Source organism: Zea mays, chromosome 8 (assembly GCF_902167145.1).
Source record: "Zea mays cultivar B73 chromosome 8, Zm-B73-REFERENCE-NAM-5.0, whole genome shotgun sequence".
Lineage (NCBI taxonomy): Eukaryota > Viridiplantae > Streptophyta > Magnoliopsida > Poales > Poaceae > Zea > Zea mays.
The window spans coordinates 63,523,868-63,545,224 of NC_050103.1; the positions used below are offsets into that span (position 1 = coordinate 63,523,868).

The 21,357-nt window shown below is 50.4% G+C and overlaps 1 protein-coding gene across 1 annotated transcript; it reads left to right on the forward strand.

Moving 5' to 3' along the window:
* The first annotated feature begins 16,149 nt into the window (after positions 1 to 16,149).
* On the forward strand, positions 16,150 to 18,944 carry LOC103635266 (DUF1230 family protein). Its single transcript, XM_008657759.3, has 4 exons — positions 16,150 to 17,166; positions 17,249 to 17,277; positions 18,145 to 18,201; positions 18,550 to 18,944. Exons 1-4 carry the CDS (start codon positions 16,683 to 16,685, stop codon positions 18,754 to 18,756), a joined length of 777 nt encoding a protein of 258 aa, XP_008655981.1. The 5' UTR covers positions 16,150 to 16,682; the 3' UTR covers positions 18,757 to 18,944.
* The last annotated feature ends 2,413 nt before the right edge of the window (positions 18,945 to 21,357 follow it).

The window sequence follows — 21,357 nt, forward strand, 5'->3', positions numbered from 1 at the left end:
CGCCCCAATCCTCTGGGACTCAAATATGATACAATTACTAGTCCCAAGAGGCTAGTAAACACATTTATACATCAGATGATTCTAGATCTGCTTAAACGAGACAAACCTATAAAGGTGGCGATCAACTTTAAGAGTTGGTCCACAACTCGGGCCATATCATCAGAGTCGGGCTGAAGCAGCCCGATATACGCAGCGAAGCAATTCAGCGGTCTAACAGCCACATGAAAGGTTGGGAACAGGCGTAACTCTTACCCAATCAGCGATCTAAAAACAACAAATAAGCAAGGGTGAGTACTTACGTACTCAGCAGCCCACCTTCACCTGCGGAATGGGGAAATCAGATATAATGCATGGAATATGTGGAGCTCAGGATATTTTGCAGAAATAGCAATATTTGATGCAAGGTTATTTTGTAAAACATTTTGTATTTTTCAAAGTGCATCCTCTCCCAAAGGAGCAGGAAGTTTTTCAATATAGAACAAAATCCCCTAGACTAAACCATCCAGGTATCTCAGCAGTTTCCCACTGGTTTTCATTTTCAAAAACAGCTACTGGACTTCCCGTCCACCATAGCTCATGGATCAACCGCCGGACCTTTTAAAACCACTTTTCCAAAGCATTTTTTGGAAAACAAAACACTAATTGTCAAATCCATGCCATGACTCATCCATATCCGTGGATGCGGACTATTCGAATAGGTTTTCAAACTCTGCGTAGAGGTGTACACTTTACCCACTAGTCCAGTTTCTGCAATCTCACCGTTGTGAGATCTGAATGCCGAATCTCTCTCTTTCCTTGCACGTCCTTACCTTAACAATTATACTGGAAGGAGTCAGGCCACCACCATGCCCAAACCGGACAAAACATTCCCCCTCCTTATCCTCCCGGTGCTCCCCAACCATCATAACCCTAGGGTTCGGACCGTACAAGTTCAGATTGAGCGACTGCCCATACAATCTCGAGTGGTTGTACTTGATAAGAGTATAGGTAAGGAGTGATGACAAATCGGTCCTTAGGCGAGAAGGACAATCCTTCATGCTCACACCTAAACCAGCTGAGCCATCACCTTAAGCCCTCCCATAAACCAGGGAGTCCCTGATCATCCCGCTCAAAGGGTGATAAGGGTGACAACCCTTCATCATACCCATTTTGAAAAGCATTTTCTTTTGAAAACTCACACCTTTTCTCAAATCATTTATGACAAAGATATCAAGGAGTATAAAGATTTATTACGGCAAAAGGTTGGGTGGCCATAATAACTTGTCTCTTAGCAAAATCATATCATGCATAAAATAACATGCTGAGGGTTGTGGTTGAAAAGCATAGGTAATTTATGCATCAAAGGGATCCAGTGAGCTTGCCGTTGCTTTAACCAGCGAAAGGGTGAGAGCTCGCGGAACTGGCTTCTGGGTCCACTTCCTGGCGTAGACTTGCAGATCTGGCCTTCACGAGACGGCACGAACGCTCCGATAACTATGCAACATGAACAAGCAAACATAAAAACCAGCAAGTATATCATCAAATATTTAGTATAGTGGTCAGAATGGCGATATATGGATGGGTAGAGTCTTGAGCAGAATATGTGTCATGTGGTGTTGTAATATTACTGGTGGTGGAGCGGAGGTGCTTATCAGGAGGGTGGATTGGAGGCAAAGCGACACTATGCGCGTAGCCTGCAGAGCGGAGTAACTGAGTGGGTGGGGTGTTTGCATTGGCTGAGGGTGTTGAGTGTGTGGAGAGGGAGAGAGTAACTGGGTCTATTTATAGCTGGGTGTATGTGGTGTAGTACAGTAGAGTTCACTGTTGGTGAGAATAGTGGCGAATGAATCATTTGACTTAGTCTGAATAAGGAAATTATAGACAGAATATGGGATAAGAGTATTTTGGGAGTTTTCTGGAATATGAACCATGCTTAAGGGATGACATGGTTGGATAGGGAATAATTTGATAAGAATTCGGAAATAAGAATTATTGGAATATGAGTTTGGAAGCCTAGCTCGAAAGAATCTCAAAGTTAAGCGTGCTCAACTTGGAGAAAATCTGGGATGGATGACCAAATGGGAAGTTCTTACTGGAGGGAAAATCACAGTCACCGGACTTCGTATGACTGAAATATTGGTCTGGCTGGTCTTAGGTGAACTGGACATCATGATGGATGAGCAGTTGAAATTTGGGGTGATCGGATGATCGATGAATAGTAACGATGAATAGTGACAACGAAAAAGTAGTGTTAGATATCATCGATGAATAGTAACGATGCTGATTAGTACCGATGAATAGTAACAATGATGAATAGTAATGGTGAATAGTGATGTTGATGAATAGTAACGATGAATAGTAATGTTGAATATTTCGTATGCACGAACGCTGAACGATGAATAGGAACTATGAACGAACGGACGAACGAATGATTAGAATTTCGGCAGCATAACGGCTGAACAAAGATTATTTGGACGAACGAACGATGAATAGGGACTATGAACAAACGATGAACGATGAATATGAATTATGAATGAACGATGGACGATGAATGGGAACTATGAACGAACGGACGAACGATCGAATGATCGGACGAACGAACGATCGGAATTTCGGCAGCATAACGGCTGAACAAAGATTACTTGGACGAACGAACGGACGAACGATGAATAGGGACTATGAATGAACGATGAACGATGAATAGGAACTATGAACGGATGAACGATCGAATGATCGGATGAACGAACGATCGGAATTTCGGCAGCATAACGGCTCAACAAAGATTATTTGGACGAACGAACGGACGAACGATCGAACGATCGGACGAACGAACGAACGAACCATGAACGATCGGACGAACAAACGAACAAACTAAGAACAGGTGGACGAACGATCGAAGAACGACCAAACGATCCTTGTGCTAGTGTGTGCTTGTGTGGGAGATAGAGTGGGCGTGTGTGGGGGAGGAGAGAGTTGCCATGAAATGGCTTGGTGTGGCTTGAGATGAGGCCCTTTCCCCTCTATTTATAGGCTCGGTGGGGGGATTAGGGGGGAGGAGGCGAGGATTGGTGGGAGGATGCGAGGATTAGTGGAAGATAAGCATGTATTTATCTTGTATAAGTGTAATTAGCTTGTAGAGCTCACCGTATGACACCGGAGGCGTACGTATACGTATGAGCATGAAGACAATTATGAAGAAAATATTTGTAGGGACTTTAAAAATGATTCTGAAGGTATTTCTTATGAGGAAAATATTTGGAGAAATATCGGTGGAATATTTGGGCAGTATTTCTGGAAAGAACCTGAAGGGGATCACTGGAAAAATATCTGTAGGATATTTTGAGGAGAATTTTGGAGAGAATATAGACCACTATATTTTTTTTGTTGATATCAACTCGCAAACAAACATTTTGAAACGAAATTTGAAATTTATTTTGAATTTAGAGCAATTTTGAGAAATTTTCAAGATTTGAATTTTTGGGATGCTACAGAATCACCCGCGGCGGCGACGGCAATCTCGGACGACTCGCACGACTACCACTCTTGTGAAACCCTTGGTTGGTGACGGCGTTCAAACACCAGCGAGAGGGGGGTGCAGACGACCAGCACCCATTTTATAGCTGTGGCTATGCGGTTGGGGCACCAACATGCGCGGCGAAGCTGCGGTAATGGCGGTGATGTCGTTACATCCAAGCACGCGGATAGGGGAGACGGGTACCGACGCGCAGGCCCCAGCTGGCAGCCGCAACAGTTGGGTGAGGTGTGCAGCCGCGTGTCTGACGAGTGGCCCCCGCCCGTTAGAGTGACAGCATGCGCGGGGAAGGAAGCTTGGCCGCGCGGGCATAAGAGGGTAAGTGGGTCGTGTAGCCAGTTTGGGCCCAGGTGTGTTTTTCCAATTTCCTTTTTATTTTCTATTTCTTTTCTTTCCCTTTTATTTTGAACCTTCAAATTTAATTGTGAACTTACACTCATATTAATTGTACAATTTGATCCTATCATTATGGCAAAATTTTATTTATCTATATATTTTGTTTTATTTTGTTTAGTATTTTCCGCTCTTTTCTCACAAGTCTAAATTGTAAATGAAATCTTAATTCCAAATTTAAGCATTAACATGTTCTTATTGGTATGATCATTCCCATTACTTAATAATGCGCAATCAAAGAAACTCCAGCATGATGCATAGGTTATTTATGTGTCATGAGTTTAATTATTCACTTTTTTAATATGTGATTCACATGTTCTAATAAATAGATGACACAAGATATGATGAGATCAACTCCTCCATTAATATTCACTAGTTTGGGTATTACAAAATGCCAGGGTCTCTTCAGCAATTTGCGCACAGCCGAAGGGGTACCTCTGATTTGTAGCCACCTGATCTAAAACCAACTACAGTGATTATATCTCTATGATATGCATCCAGATTCATAGGATCTAAGATGTGTGGCTTAGATTTAAATAGCCGAGATGGAACCATATTCATTCGATCATAGATCAACGCCCTGCACCAACCAGCTGAAATGGTATGCGGCAATATAATCATAGCAGTCCACGTGCCAACCTACAATTCGCACGTCCGTTACCAGCAATCCGGGCACGGCGGCGCTCGGCCCCCTCACTGCGGTGCTTCGCCGGCGATACGCCAAAGCGGCGCCCAAGTGCACTGCTCTCGCCCCCGACAGCGGCTACGCATAGATACGGGCATAACTAATCAGATCGAATAGTTCTTACTGGCCATAAGGGTGACAACGATGCTACTCATGAATCACGATAAGCAGCGAACTCGTGGCGGCGACGTAGCTCCTGTGAGAAATTCTCCTTTCTCTAGTTGTCCCCCATACATGCATACCCCTTTGTACACACGTGGCGTGCTCTATCGAAGCCCCGCGACCAACCATCAAGAACTCCGAGGTTCTTGTTGGAACTTGCTCTCCTAGGCAAGATGGTCCAACGGGGGAGTAAGAGGAAGCAAACAAGGTTTTAGCTTGAGATGGCAATTGCTCTGTCAATCCAGCCTCTTAAGGGCACTGTACGAGGGTATTTATAGGTGCCTGAGTGCCCAACGTCTTGGAGTAAGGACGCATGTGCCCTCAGGCGCCTAGGCTATCCCCGGAATATTCCTATAAAGCGGGGTTACAGACTGTCATTACAGAAAAGCCATTACAAATCGGACCCATAACACACTTAGCTGCGCCGGGCCTGTTACAATGGGCTGAATTCCACATGGGCCACTGGGTTGGACGAAGACGCGGGACAGGGCGACCTCATCGTAGTCCTTCGTCTTGCAGTGTAGTGGACGAAGGGTGGAACCCGCCGGTCGTTTCGCCTCCGTTGGTGCAGCGAGACTAGCGAAGGCATCGAGCGAAGGGTAGCGTCTTCGCCTTCGCCCCAACATTTGCCCTCCGAGGGACCAGTTCGACTAAGTCATCTGGTGCCGAAGACGTCGCTAGATGGTGGCGACGCTGCCCTCGCTCGAAGTGGTTCTGCGGGGGTTTTTGATGTGACCATTGATGGACGCCGTATTGTTGGAGTGCGGGTTTCCCGAAGCGTCACGTCCTGTGTATAAAAGGGGGCAGGGGGCGGCGCAGGTCAAGTTCTCTTACCTTTCTGCGCGCCGCGAAACCCTAGCCTCCTTTTGAAACCGCTCGTCCGCTCGCCTGCCCTCCTTGCTCCTGTTCGTCGGAGATCTGGCCCGCGTCAAGCAGACCGAGCGCCGCCGCCGACGGTACGTAGCCATATCGTCTTCTTCCTTGTCTGTTGCGACCACGCCGACAGCCGAAGCGTCGTCCGAAGATACCTCGGGCAATGTGGTGGCGGCGGAGCTACATCCGGGTGATACGGTGGAGTTCGGCGTTTCGCGGATTTCCTCGGTCCGCGTGCAGGATATGCAGCAGTTGGGATATTTTGGCAGCGGGGTTGGGCGTGTCCCGAGGGCGGAGGAGGTTCCCGAGCCCGAGGGCGAGTTGGTCGTTTTCGAGGCATTTTTCACCGCTGGCCTTCGTCTGCCTGCACATCGGTTTGTGTCGGAGGTCCTGCAGAGATTTGAAGTCCAGGTCCACCAGCTGATACTTAACGTCGTGGTGGCCTTGGCGAAGTATGTCTGGGCGACGACTTCGTATGGCGGTCAGCCTTCTGTGGAAGTCTTCGCCAAACAATATTGTCTGCACTGGCAGAAAAGAAAAATTGGACATAAGATTGCACAGTTTGGATCATGCACTTTCACGCCGAAGTCCGGAAAGACTTCGATGGAAGTCGTGGAGTTGGTTCCCTGTGCCCGTAATAAGTGGGGCAACTGGTGGGATTTCTGGTTCTATGTTTCAGAGGGCGAAGTCGAAGACCACCTAGGGCTCCCCATGGCCATTATGTGCTCCCATTATTATGTGGCGTACCCGCCATTTGAGGTGGCGGAGGATGATGAGAATGAGGGAGCCCTTCGAATCGCTGCTCGTACGAGTAGTGGGCGCGATTTAGTTGAGGAATTCATCGGGTATGGGGTGTGGCCCTTGGCTCATGGATGGGCGTTGGGCGAAGTATGCCCTCGCGAGATGCCCTCCCTGGGTGGGCAGAGAGTGCAAAGTCCAGCTTTTGCGTTGGATGTGCGAGGCCGGGATCCCGCCGCGGTCGTACGTGAAGCAGAGGACGGGGCGGTGCGTATTGTGGGGCGTTATGTGCCAAGGACGGAGGCCCTGCGGAGTTGGGATATTCGCGGATCCAACGATCGCCTGAATAGGGTCTTCGAGCTGAATCGCTTACCGTACGGCGGCTATCCCGGGGATGACGCTATCGACCGTCGTGGGAAAGGGCCAGTGGCCGTGACTGAAAAAGACCCTACGTAGGAGGCCGCCCCAGCCGCTAAGAAGAGAAAACTAGGTATTGCAGTGGGGGAACTGGGGTCTTCGATAGTTTTGCTATGGAGTTGATGGGGATGTGCGCAGCCCTCGGGGGAAGAATGTCTTCGCCCGAGCTCCGGGAGTCTTCGGCGCGGATGCTGGAGGTTACCGGGGGTCGATGGCCCAAGAATGTTCCGATCCCCCGCGCGGCTGGCGAAGACTTCTTTACGTCTCGCATGGCTCGTGACTTGAAGGTGTTTCCTTACGGACGGAATATTGCTACTGTTGTGTCAGCAGTGATGAACAAGGACCGTCAAGACGCTGCGCAGAAGCGCCGAGCGGTCATCAGGCTCGCAGATCCTATGTGCGAGGCGAAGAGGGCGCGGGGGAGCGCGAAGGCTGCTACCTCCGACAGTAGCAAGCCAGTGCCGGCTGCGAAACCGGCTGTCCCCGGACCCAGCAAGGCATCGGTGAGCGCGAAGACTGCCGCCTCTGGCGGAGCCAAGCCTCCCCCGGGCAGACCCGCGAAAGGACGGGAGCTGCCTTCGCCGGGGAGATGCGTTGCCGACTTCGGCACGAACATCAGTGTCGAGGATTATTTTGTTGGTAAGTTTTTTTTCTTGCTAGTTCTTTGACCGGTGATATGTTGCAGGGTCGGGTGAGGGGCAATTGGTTGTTGTCCCGCCTTCGGCGGTGGTTGGGGCGAAGGGTGCCGTGCAGGACCCGTGGGCCGCTTTCTGCGCGAGCGGCGAGATTCTGTCAGCCGCTGCCGCTAAGGACGTAGCGGGCTCCATGTCCCAGCGACCGAGGGAAGCGTCGCAGCAGCTGAAGCAAGTAAGTTGTGCTGGACTTCAATGTTTGTTGTTTCCATGAGGGTTTAGGTCTCATGTGTTTTTTTTGTCAGGCGGCCGACTTCGCCGACCGCGTTGCGTCGGGTGTCCTGACTGCGGACGTGGCTGCCGAAGTCGTGAGTCTCCGGGCGCAGCATGCGGATGCTGTTCGGGAGAAGTCTGCTGCGGAAAGCAAAAACCGCAGGCTGGCGGAGAAGGTGGCCGCCATGGAGGCCGAGAAGACGGACCTCCGGCGCCAGCTGGCGGAGGAGAGGAGGAAGGCGAACCAGGCTATCGCTGAAGCGCAGGCTGCGCGAGCGGAGGCCAAAGTGGCACGAGCGGAGAGCAGTCTCGCTAGCCAACGCGCCGAGGAGCTGGAGGCAAGGTTCCACGCCCTGCGCAGCCGCGTGGACAAGGTCGAGGCCTCGACGCGCTTGGAAGTCGAGTGGACGCGTACCGCGAGCTGGGTGCGCGGACTGCTAACTTCAATGTACCCGGCCAAGAAGCGGGCCTTCGCTTCCTCGAATGGTTGCAGGAGAAGCTGCTGGTGGTCCCGACCATCGTGGAGGGTTTCATGTCCTTCGCCTCCCTCGTCACCTGCGAGGGGACCATGAATGCATTGTCCCGCGAGGGGTGCAGGCACTACGAGGTCTTCGACCAATGGCAATCAGACGAGAACTTTGAACGTGAAATCTTCAAGGCCGAAGACCCTGTGGTGAAGCAGTCAGCGGGGGCACTTTTTGATAGGATGTGGGGTCCGCACGATCGGGGGGCGGTCAGGGAGCGGTCCGACCAGGCAATAGAGCAGGTAAAGGTTATTATTTTGTGTGGTTATGTGTGTGGGTATGTGTGGTTTTGCTGAATGAGTGTGCTGTTGCTGCAGATGGCACATGCCGAGGACGTCGAGGACCTTGGAGGTCTGGCCGGCGTGCCGCCCGAGGCTGCGGAGGTCAACCCGGTGCCTCCCTCGAATGCCGGTGAAGGCTCCTCGGCTGTACCCGTGCCTACTGTGGCCGGTGAAGACCCTTTGTCAGCCGCTGCGCCGATGGGCGAAGATGCCTTGAGGGTGGTGGCTGAGTCGGCAGCCGAAGACCCCACGGCCGCGGCTGGGCCTTTGCAGGTGGCTGAATAGGCTTTGAGGAGTTTGTAAATTTTGTCTGTGTGTTACTGAACTTCGGTTGCTGCGCAGGTTCTGGGGTTTGGGCCTGCGCACACAACCGCTACTAACAATGTTGATTTTGTGGCGGCGTTGACCGTGGTTGCTGAAGACGATTCTGTGTCTAAGTGTTTTGAGTCTGATGATTCTGGGAGTTCGATTGTGTGGACAGAGGAGTCTTTGGATGAGGACTTGGATTATTTTGCGGCATTGGATGTGGCTGCGGCGGAGACTTCTCCGCGTGTGATGGGTGCTGAGGATCTTCCGGGTGCGATGCTGGACGTAGGCGGCGAAGGGCGGTGGCGAAACGGAGAGTGAGTGAGTTGTCGCGAAGTGATAGGCGTCATCGTGGTGAGATGGAGGGTGGTCGTCTTCGTGTGGACGGGACTGGCAAACGGGAATTGTTGTCCTCGCTGGCTGGGGCGAGTGTAGGTGAGGGGGAGCTGCTAAATCTTTTTGAGGGTGAGGAATTGAGGATAATGCTGTTCAACTACAAGGAGATGGGTATCATCCTGAAGGTTGAGCCAATGTAATGTGTGATGCCCTCGTTGTATGTATGTAACTATTATTTGTATGAGGCTGCGTGCCTTCGTTGATCCGGCCGCGCCCGTAGGCGACTTGTGCGCGGGGTCTTTTGGAAAAGTATTTGATTTTGCGCACTTATTGTGCTAGTCCGGCTGCACCCGTAGGCGACTTTTGCACGGACGGTCCGGCTGCACCCTTATGCGACTTTTGCACGGAGAGTCTTTTGGAGAAGACTTCGATTTTGCGCACTTACTGTGCTGGTCCGGCTGTACCCTTAGGTGACTTTTGCACGGAGGGTCTGGCTGCACCCTTAGGCGACTTTTGCACGGAGAGTCTTTCGGAGAAGACTTCGATTTTGCGCACTTATTGTACTAGTCCGGCTGCACCCGTAGGCGACTTTTGCGCGGAGTGTCGCACGCGAGGGTAGTCAGCGCTGCCCCTCGTGGTGACTTTGGTGTGGTCGAATGCCGAAGACCGTCGATGCGGTCTTTTCGACATATTGTGTCTTAATTTTTGCGAGGGATTTTTGCGGGTATATTGCATGGCTCCGCCTCGTTAAAAACCTCACCCCCCCCTCGGGAGGAAAAGAGTGCGGGCCGGAATGATAATGTTTGGTGAATTACAAGGGTGTGATGGCCCTGAGGATTCAAACAAAAAATTTGCAGAGATTATCTATATTCCAGGAATGCTCCAGGTCTTCGCCAGATTGCTTTGTTAGCATGTACGCGCTGGGAGACGACTTCGTCTTGACGATGAATGGTTCTTCCCACTTTGGCTTCAGCTTACCCCATGACTCTGTCCGGGTTGTTCGGACGAGTACGAGGTACCCTTCGTTGAATTCTCTTGGGACGACTGCGTGGTCGTGCCAGGCCTTCGTTTGGGCTTGGTATTTGTTGAGGGCTTGCAGGGCGAAGACACGGTCTCCGTCGATGAGATCTTTGGAGGTTAGCTCATCTACGTCGGGGACGGCTGAAGCGCTTGTCCGTGGGGACCCATGTTTGATTTCCTGCGGGGTCATGACCTTCGATCCGTATAGCAGGCGAAAGGGAGTGAATCCGGTCGCCCGACACTCGGTCGTGTTTAGCTCCCAGACTGCTTCAGGTAGCAGGACGGCACATTTACCCTTCGTGTCGTCAAGTACCATTTTCTTAATGGCCATGAAAATCTTGTCGTTGGCACGCTCCACGACGCTGTTGGATTGTGGGTGATATACTGAGGCGAAGGCAAGCTTGGTGCCAATGGAGAAGCAGAAATCCCTGAAGTCTTGGTTGTCAAATTGTTTGCCATTGTCAACTGTGAGCTCGGACGGGACTCCGAATCGGCAAACAATGTTTTGCCAGAAGAATTTATGGGCAGTCTTCGATGTTATCGTGGATACTGCTCTTGCTTCGATCCACTTGGTAAAATACTCTACGGCGACGAAGGTGAACTTGAGGTTCCCTTGTGCCGTGGGTAGTGGTCCGACAATGTCCAGGCCCAGCGCTGAAGGGGCCACGTGTGGGCGATTAACTTTGTGAATTGCGAAGGGTTTCCCGAGCGTGGAGAAAACTTCTGGCAGGCTTCGCACGACCTCGTGACTCGATTCGCGGCGCAGATCATAGCAGGCCAGTAGAAACCTTGACGGATCACCTTGGCAGCGAGGGCCCTAGGCCCCGCGTGAGAGCCGCAAGTTCCGTTGTGGACTTCACGCAGGATCTGGACGCCTTCGGTCTCGGTGACGCATTTAAGCATGGGTTGACTGACCCCCTTCTTGTAAAGCTGTCCCTCAATGAGTGTGAAGTCCCGGCTTCGGTGTTTGAGGCGCTTGGCCTCGTTGATATCGCCTGGATGGTAATATCCCTGCAGGAACAGGGTGATTGGTGCTCGCTAGTCTTCGGTCATGATGAGGTTGACTATGCGGTGGCCCTCGGTGTCGTTGGTTATTTGGAGGCCCTCTGGACTGCGAACGACTGGCGTGCCGATGACATGGTAGAATATGTCGGAGGGCAAGGCCTCACCTCTGGCGGCTGCCTTGGCCAACGTGTTGGCCTCCTCGTTCTTGGCTCGGTCCACGTGCTGCAAGGTAAATCCCTTGAATTGTCTCTCAAGACTGCGGACAGCCGTGAGATACTGCATAAGTGTGGGGTCCTTTGCCGCGTAATCTTTTTCGACTTGGCCTGCAACCACTTTGGAGTCTGTTTTGATTATGCAGGTAGTGACACCAAGTGCCCGTAGCTTGCGAAGGCCGAGGATGACAGCTTCGTACTCTGCTATATTGTTGGTGCATCTGTTGGACTCCAAATCAAAGCTGAGACGTGCTGCATATCTGTGCTTGACCCCTATGGGTGATGTGATGACTGCAGCTGCGCCTGCCCCCCGCATGGCACCATGCGTCGTCGTAGTGGATGGTCCACACCTTCTCTGCGGGCGTGTCCGGCTGCGTTATTGGCCCTGTCTAGTCGACGATGAAGTCTGCCAAGACTTGTGATTTGATGGTTGTCCTGGGCTTGAAGGTGATATGGTAGCCGGAGAGCTTGGCTGCCCATTTGGCGATCCGGACAGATGCCTCCGGATTTCTGAATAATTCGCCGAGTCCCATGTCCGAGGTGACCCGCACCTTGAACGCTTCGAAATAGTGGCGCAACTTGCGCGATGCCATAACGACTGCGTAGGCAATTTTTTCCAGTTCCATCATGTTGCATTTGGATGTCGTGAGTACTTCGGAGACGTAATAAACTGGACACTGCCTGGTTGTGCCCTCTCTGTCCTGCTCTTGGACCAGCGCTGCGCTGACCGCGTGTGGCGAAGCTGCAACGTAGAGCAATAGAGGTAGCGAGGGGTTGGGGCTTGTAAGAGTTGCCAGCTCTGACAGGTGCTGCTTTAGTGATGCGAAGGCCGCCGCTTGCTCTGGTCCCCATGCAAAGTCCTTTGCGCCGCGTAGCGTTTTGAGGAAAGGTAGGCTTCGCTCTGCGGACTTGGAGATGAATCTGTTGAGGGTGGCCAATCTGCCTGTCAGTCGTTGGACGTCTCTGGCTGACTGTGGGGGCGTCATGTTGATGATAGCCTAGATCTTGGTCGGGTTGGCTTCGATCCCGTGGTGCAACACCAGGTAGCCCAGTATCTTCCCCTGGAGAACGCCGAAGACACACTTTTCCGGGTTTAGGTGAAGTCGTGCGTCCCGCATGTTCGCGAATGTTTCTGCGAGGTCAGCTAGATGGTCCTCTTTGCTTTTGCTGGCGACAACGATGTCGTCCACATACGTAAATATGTTCCTGCCGACTTGGCTCTCGAGCACTGTCTTGGTGAGGCGAGAGAATGTGGACCCAGTGTTCTTTAGTCCCTCCGGCATTATGATGAAGCAATACGTGCCGAAGGGTGTGATGAAACTGGTGCTGGCCTTGTCCTACTCCTTCATATATATTTGGTGATAGCCAGAGAAGCAGTCAAGGAGTGACATGACTTCGCACCCGGCCGCACTATCGACGATCTTGTCGATCCGAGGCAGCGGGAAATTATCCTTGGGGCAGGCCTTGTTGAGGCTGGTGAAATCAATGCACATTCGCCACTTGCCGCTCTTCTTTTGCACCATGACTATGTTAGCGAGCCACGTAGGGTAGGCGACCGGTTCGATGAAGTTGGCCTCAAGCAGGCGGTGTACCTCGGCTTTGGCGGCTTTTGTTTTCTCATCAGACATTTTGCGCAGCCTCTGCTTCTTCGGCCTCACCGAAGGGTCGATGCCCAAGTTGTGCTCGATGATAGTGCGACTGACTCCGACCAGGTCGAGGGCGGACCAGGCGAAGACATCCTTATTTTTGGAAAGACAGGAGATGAGTCTCTCCTCGTCATGCGAAGTAAGGTCTTTGCTTATGATGACCGTTTGCTTGGGCGTTGCCTGGTCAAGAGGAACTGTCTTCGTCCCATCGTTGCTCTGCAGCTGTGCCTTTTCATGCTCTTTGGTGGTTGGGCGGGTAGCCTCGGGGACCTCGCGCTGCGCCGTGAGGCAGTGTACATTCCTTTGCCCTGGAACGAAGTCTCGTTCAATGTTGCGCGCGGCCTGCTGGTTGCCATAGACTTTGATCGCGCCTTGCGGACCCGGGATTTTCATGCACAGGTAAAGTCCGTGAATGGCTGCCTCAAACTTGTTGATGGAGCCTCGACCCATTATGGTGTTGTACGGGTACACCATGTCGACGATGTCGAAAGTGACCTGCTCACTTCGTGCATTGGGTGCTGCACCGAAGGACAGGGGTAGCTCTATCTTTCCCACAGGAAAGGTGCCCTTGCCGCCGAAGCCATATAGGGGGTTGTCCGAAGGTTTAAGCAAGTTGTGGTTGATGCCCATGCGGTCGAAGGCGTGGAGGAAAATGATGTCCGCCTGGCTGCCGTTGTCAACTAAGACTTTGTGCAGGTCCCAGTCTGCCATGCTGCAGTTGATGACCATGGCGTCAATGTGGGGTGCGCTGCGCAGGTCAACATCTCTGGCGTCGAAGGTCAACGGCACATGGGACCACTTCGTTTGCATGACTGGACCGGTGACAACGATGTGGTTGATGCTGCGGTAGTGGTCCCTCTTTTGTCGCTTCGTGTCGAAGTCGACGCTGGACCCCCCCAGTGATCATGTGAATGACTCCGCGATACGGCTGATCAGCAAAGTCTTCTTGTTTTGGTGCTTGGGGTGGTTTGGGTGGTGGATGTTTGGCTGATGCAGGTGCGGAGGTGGGAGTGGGGGTGGTACGATTTGTACCTCCTGGTGGTGTTGGTATGCGTGGTTAGGTGGATGCTGAGCGGGGCCGTGGTTGTATGGTTGTGGGAGATGTTGATATGTGTGCGCGACAACTCTTGGGTTGTCGGCTGGTTGCGCCCGAGACATCCTGTCCCTGGTGGCCTTCGTTTCCGGGCAGTCCCTCGTTGGGTGCGCGTAGTCTTCGCCGTGAAACAGACAGTAAAATCTGCGCGGCTGCTGCGCCCGTCCTCGGCCCCGACCACGAGTTCCGTTGCCGCGGCCCTGGGGGATAATCTTGGCGATGAGGGGCCTCACCAGCGGGGTGCTGGTTGGCGATGTTATGCACCTGCTGCTGACTGCGGCTGTCCCGACCGGAGTCTGATTGCGAAGGTCTTGTCCACGTTCGGCTGGACTGCGGAGGGTCCTTGGGTTTCCTCTGGGACTCGACCTTGCGCTGGTGGAGCTCTTCAGATCTGGCGTATTTTTCGAACAGCTGATAGAGCTCCTGGAGGTTCTTGGGTGGATCCCTGATGCAGTGGCTGTAAAGGACGCCAGCCCGAAGGCCACTGATGGCGTAGTGAATGGCAATTTGGTCATCAACCGAAGGCAGTCGTGACTTGAGAGTCAGAAACTTGCGGTAGTACTTCCGCAGAGTTTCTTTCTCCAGCTGCTTGCAGAGTGACAATTCGGCCAAGGCATCGGTGTCTGGGCGGTACCCTTGGAAGTTGAGCAGAAATTTGTCCCGGAGACTTCTCCAGGAGTTGATGGACAACGGGGGCAACCTGGTGTACCAGGTTAGAGCCGGGCCTTCGAGGGCGATGATGAATGACTTGGCCATTGTGGCATCGTCCCCTCCGGATGATGCAACGGCGACTTGATAGCTCATGATATACTGTGCTGGGTCGGTGATGCCATTGTACTTGGGGTAGGTCCCTGCCCTGAAGTTGGCGGGCCATGGTGACACTTGCAGGTGCGGCGCCAGAGGACTCCGCTCATCAAGGTAGTTGACGCCTTGGAATGCTGTGGCGTGCGGGATGACGGGTCCGCGCTGAAGAATGAATAGGTCTCTGATTGGCGCGCGCTGTTGGGGGGGGGGTGGGCCATGTTCAGATCATGTTGGCCTTCGCGTTGCATGAGCGCAATCTCTTGCTCAAGCTCCTGAGCCCTCTGCTCCTCGTCACATATCATCTGGCGCACTTTGGCCTGCGTAGAGACACGTTGGCGCTTGGCCTCGAGGATCTCTTTCTGCTTCTGAAGGTTACGGTTCTTGATGCGCAAAGCCCGCAGCTGCAGCTGTTCTTCTGCTGAAACCCTGATAACTTTGGCATCCTCTGTGGCGTCCTCGCCCTCTAGTGGAGCAAAGCCTAGGGGTGCTTGTGGTCATCCTCTGGAGCTGCAGGTGTGGGCGGTGCCTTCGGGAGTTGGCTGATCATTGCGCTGTCTCTTGCTGAGTGCGTCATCTTCGCAGGCTTCTTGGTGGGTGGTGTCTGCAAGGGCCTTGCCCTTTTTCTCGGCCAGCAGCGCTGCCTTCGCTGCTTCGTCAACGGATGGGGCTGCCTTCGAGCTAGCTCTCTTGGGTGCCATCGCGGGTGGTTTTTTCGTAGCACGAACGGTGGGCGCCAAATGTTGGAACTTGCTCTCCTGGGCAAGATGATCCAACGGGGGAGTAAGAGGAATGCAAACAAGGTTTTAGCTCGAGATGGCAATTGCTCTGTCAATCCAGCCTCTCAAGGGCACTGTACGGGGGTATTTATAGTTGCCTGAGTGCCTAACGTCTTGGAGTAAGGACGCATGTGCCCTCAGGCACCTAGGCTATCCCCGAAATATTCACATAAAGTGGGGTTACAGACTGTCATTACAGAAAAGCCATTACAAATTGGGCCCGTAACACACTTAGCTGCGCGGGGCCTGTTACAATGGGCCGAATTCCACGTGGGCCTCCGGGTTGGACGAGGACGGGGGACGGGGCGACCTCGTCGTAGGCCTTCGTCTTGCAGTGTAGTGGACGAAGGGTGGAACCCGCCGGTCGTTTCGCCTCCGTTGGTGCAGCGAGACTGGCGAAGACATCGAGCGAAGGGTAGCATCTTCGCCTTCGCCCCAACAGTTCTCCCGGCGCTATCCACCTCCAGCAACTTTCTCCTTCTCTCTTTCCGGTGGCGAAGCACCGCTCTCGCCCTAGTGGTCGCTTGAACTCAGCGGTGGTTGCGGCGTGCAAGTTGTATTGGCCCTCGACTCTTGCTGTCGGCCCGCCGCTGCTTCTTGTTTTTTTTTTCTATCCTTCGTTCCGTCTCTTTCCGTTGTTTCTTCGAGTACCGCTGTTGGTAACGCGTGACCAATTTGTGCTTGCAGAGTCTCGGTATATAGATCACGCACGAGTGAAAGCCCATAATAGGGCTCGACTTTAGATAGTCTGTTGAAGAAGATATGGATTGCAAACCGTGTCTATTTAGAATCTATTTTGGGTTTTAAGTTGGATTTGGATCCTCTGTTGGACTTAGTCTGAGATACAGTTTCCGTCCGTGGTCTGCGAGCGAGAGCAGGAGGCGGCCACGCAAGCTCCACGAAGGGAACGAAACCGACGCCGAGCCCGAGACGGCGAGCCGTTGCTTCGCGACACCTCGCTCGCTTCTCTTCCAGGCTTCCACCTCCACTTCCACATGGCCGCTCCCATCCACGCGCGTCTCCTCCCGCTCCCCTTGCACCCGAACCCAAGCCCCAGTCTCCACGCGAGCGGCACACGACGGGTGCCCTGGCCCCCGCGCCACCGCCGCCGCTGCTTCGCGACGCCGCCGTCGCGGAACGGGAGCTCCTCCTCGCCGGAGATCGACTGGTGCCCGGTGCCGCCGGACCAGCTCCCCGTGAACGAGTACGAGGCGCTTGCGGCCTCCCTGCCCTTCTCCTGGGCGGCGGGGGGCCTCCGCGTCTACTGCTCCCGCCTCGCGCTCACGGGCGCCGCCGTCGCGCTCTTCGTCGGGCTCCCGGTCGCCGCCTTCGGGGGCCGCGGCGGGGCCGGCGGCGACGCTCTGCACCTCGCGCTCGGTGCCACGGGGTCCGGGATCCTCGCCGTCACGCTCGCTGTCGTGCGGATGTACCTCGGGTGGGCCTACGTCGGCAACCGCCTGCTCAGCGCCACAGTGGAGTGTGAGGAATCCGAATTAATTCTGTTCTCCTTTCTGCTAGTCTGCATTGCGTTACTCTGAAGTCCGTATCGTATCTGATTCAGATGAGGAGACGGGATGGTATGATGGTCAGGTGAGATGTTTCTGTTGATCCCGTCCTTTCTTGTACTTGATCCTAATTTTCTAATAAATTTCTAGATTGAACTGTAGTACTTAGAGGTACTCCGTGTCACTCAGGTAGAACGGGGATCATTTCTAGAGGCTAGAGCTGACTTGCTGCTTGGTTAGGCCTTGAAATGTTTTGGTGATACAAACAATTGGACAAAAGGAATATGATCTAGAAAACTACGGGGAATCATCCAACCATTGATACACACTTAGTGCCACCAAAACAGATACTGAAAATGTGCCCCTATGGTCCTATGGGCCCCGTGTGCATCCATCGTTGGATACTTGGATGCATACGAGGAAGCATGTGAGCAGGAAAGAGAAATATTGAGGGCACCTCTCTCCGGCTGTACACGGATCCCATGGGGATATGTCCTTAGGGCAAAATTAACATTCACCCACTGAAAAAACTTCTGCGGCTGTTTTCTGTTGCTTTATCTTTATCAAGCCTGACATTATTGATATTCATGCCATAGAAAAACGTGAGGTGTTAATCTACCGCTGTTTCATATTATAGCAAGTGCTTCCTTGTAAATTAAGCATTGATGTAGAATTGCTGAGTTATTTTAGTCCTTGTAAGTTGTTGTAACATGCAGACAGCTGTCTCGAAAAGGAGGAGAAAAACATGTACACACATCCTTATGGTGCTTCTGTAAATTTGTTTTACTAGTGTTAGTCAAGATGGTTTGTGGTTTTCCGCTTCGTTTGATCTTATTCTTGATAAGTACTTGTATTCTTCTTAATAAAAATTTGTATGCATGGAATTCATTATACTTGGCTCATCACACCAGGGTTAACTTTTGGTGCTAAAATCATTTCTTACCTTTGGCAGATATGGGTTAAAACTCCAGAAGTTTTAGCTCGTGATCGGCTTCTAGGCTCATTTTCTGTAAGTTGTACTTACTGACTTCTGTAAACGCAACATTCTTTTATGATCAGTTAGCTCTTTGTTTTCCATTGAGTATCAGCTGCATGCCATAAAGCTTATTGAGTGAACACTGAACTTTACATGCACATGGCATGAGCTGTGATATCCCCTCAGGGAAATATGACCATATCATGAACTTGGCTGTGCTCTGGACCTACACCTGAGTCTGGGTCTGGGTGTTATCTGGTGCATCTGTTTTCTGAAAACGTTACAAATTGCAATACCAAAAAAACATCATAGCATCGTTGGGAAAAAAATCTTTTGCGTTGCTACTAAGCATTGTTTTTTTCCTTCTTTTTTATGCTCTAGGTCAAGCCTGTGCTAAACAGGGTGAAGTTCACCTTGGTGGGTCTGGCAGGCTCCCTGATCCTTTGCATTCTTCTGTACGTGAACACGGAAACCCCAAAGGAACCTTATGGAAATACAGGTGGAAGGTCTATCCCGGGAGTGTACAGCGACGCTGCTGCAAGGTCGTTTGAGCCCGATGCATTCTGTGGAGAACCTGATTTGTCGTAGCATCGTAAAGCGTGGAGCATGGAAGGTTTGTAGATGGCAGTATATATGGTCTCACAGGGTATATACGGGGGTTTCTGTACGGGGTTTTTAATCCATCAAACTAGGGTAATGTAAATATTTGGCCACACCCACACTAGTATCGATATTTTAGACGCAAGCCTCTTATGAAAATTTATGCTGACGGGCCACGGTGAAGTGAAAGGGGGTCACGCCTGTTTCCGAAGAGCGGAGCCGGGTGCATAGCATATGTGCGCCAGAATCTATTTATACACATATATTGACGTCACAAGTGTAATATATCAAAAGAACAATGCATAAAAGCGTAAATAACGATTATATTAACATATTACACTTCGAACAGATAAAATGTCTTAATCTTTATTCATCAGAGTACAACGAAATAAGAACATCCATCCACAGGAAGATTATCGGGGGTATCACTAGACTAGCATTCATGGAGTTCAGCATCATATCTTCATCTGCAAACTTCTGATCAAAATTTAAGCAAGGGTGAGCTTACTTACGGTCGGGTCTCAGCAAGTAGGGGAAAAATTAATGCAGGTTTAACAAGGTGAGGCTAAGGTTGAGCAGTAAGCATTTTAGTTGGTCAACATTTTATTAACAACATATGTCTTATTAATAAGTGTGAATCACAAGTATTCCCATTAAACAAAGGTATAAGAGTATATCAAAAACACTTAAGTGAAACCACTTAAGCAAACCATTGGCAGATCATCGGATCTCGATTTATTTCTATCTTCAAGTTCAATTATCATGTGAGGAGTCCAGACTGCTCTTAATCGTGAGCACGACTGATATATCAGTTTTACACTCTACAGAGGTGGCGCATCTTTACCCATGAGTCGCGATTTCCTTTTTGCTCGGGTTAGCTAGACCCGTATTCACTTCCGAGGTGAATGGCTAGGGTCTCACTACGAGGCTTCTCCCTAGAGTCCTCATTACGCAAATGCTGGAAATGGTCAACTACATAAGGTACACCTACCGTAACCAACTTATAATCCAGACTACAGGGTAAAGCTTTGGGAACTATGCTCGTATCCAATCTGCCTGAGCCGGAACTATAAGCGCTTGCGAGATGCCCCCATTCCGGTCGACCACGACCAGCACCCAACATAAGACTTCCCTAATTATTTAGCCAAGACCAGAGCCATGATAGTTCTCATGGTAGCACTGTTTTCCCGGGTTGTCACTCCATGTATCAATTAATATGCAATAATCTTGTTTAACCATCGGGTTAACAACAATAAAGTAATCTTACCATTTGGAACATTAATATCATAAACATGAGTGACTGCATAAATTTAAAGTTGTAGCAATAGCATAGCTACTTGATTAGATCATAATCACAGGTTAAACAAGGAGTAAGGTTGGAAATGTTAGGGGTATCCAAATAGGTAACCCATCAAATTATGCATATATTCATCGAAGAATAAACTTTATTAAATGTATTGTTTGGGATTAAACAGAGTATACAGAGGGAGAAGTCCACTTGCTTTGCTTATAGAAAACTTGAGGTTCTTCCACAGAATATATCTTGATTCTCAACTACTGGATCAATCTCTAAACATCACATAACAAACAAGAAGAACAAACACCACTCAATAACATATCACATTCACCATACGTAAAGCTAAAAGAAAGCCTAACGGAAAGAGCGTTCACTTTTCAAAAACATTACACACAAGGGTTATAATAAAAAGGTATTCTTTTCAAAAATGTGTGATATATATAGTTTATAAAACAAGACATGAGCTTAAAATATCTTAAGTAAAATATGTAAATATTAGGTTCACCTATTTAATCTTTTATAAAACGTCATACGCGATACATCTTAGATAAAGGGTTTATAAGATGATAAAACGTTTTAACAATATTAAACCTTTTTAACCTTTTAGAAAAGATATAAGTTATAAATCTAAGATTAATGCGTTATGAAACATGTTATTAGTTTTAGAAGCATTATGGAACATCTTATAAATCATTGTTAAACATTCACTTCTGATAAACTAAGATATAAGTCTAAATAGGTTTTTATATGAAAAGATCATTATTATTAAACACCTATTTTATGAAAGACTAGGTTATAGGCCTCAAGTGGATTTTCATGCAAAAGATAATAAACAAATAACTATCTTTTATTTTCATTAGAAAACACATAGCCTATATTATTATATTTGAAGTCAATATTAAATAACATTTTAAGTTATAAAGGAACTTAAACTCTTATTACTTTACTAGTTATATGCCCGTGTTTTGCAACGACATACAAAATATTTGATAAAATTATTTACCAACAAATACTACAATTACAACCAGAGACAGGATGTCGTTGTCGCAGTTGGCCAAGCTCCTTTGCGGCCACAGATGGGGGCCACATCTCCTCTCATAAACTGCTGTTGCGCATAAACAGACCCCGGAGCAGTGCCTGCAGTACAGACAAGAATTCTGATCATGCTCTAGCTAATTGCATTGTTGGTCTTCTCGACTCTTTCAGCTGAAGCAACCAGCTGCCCTTCACCAGTGAGGAAAAGAATCAGCTAACAATGGCATCCCCAGCAGCCTTGTTGTAGCGAGTAGCGA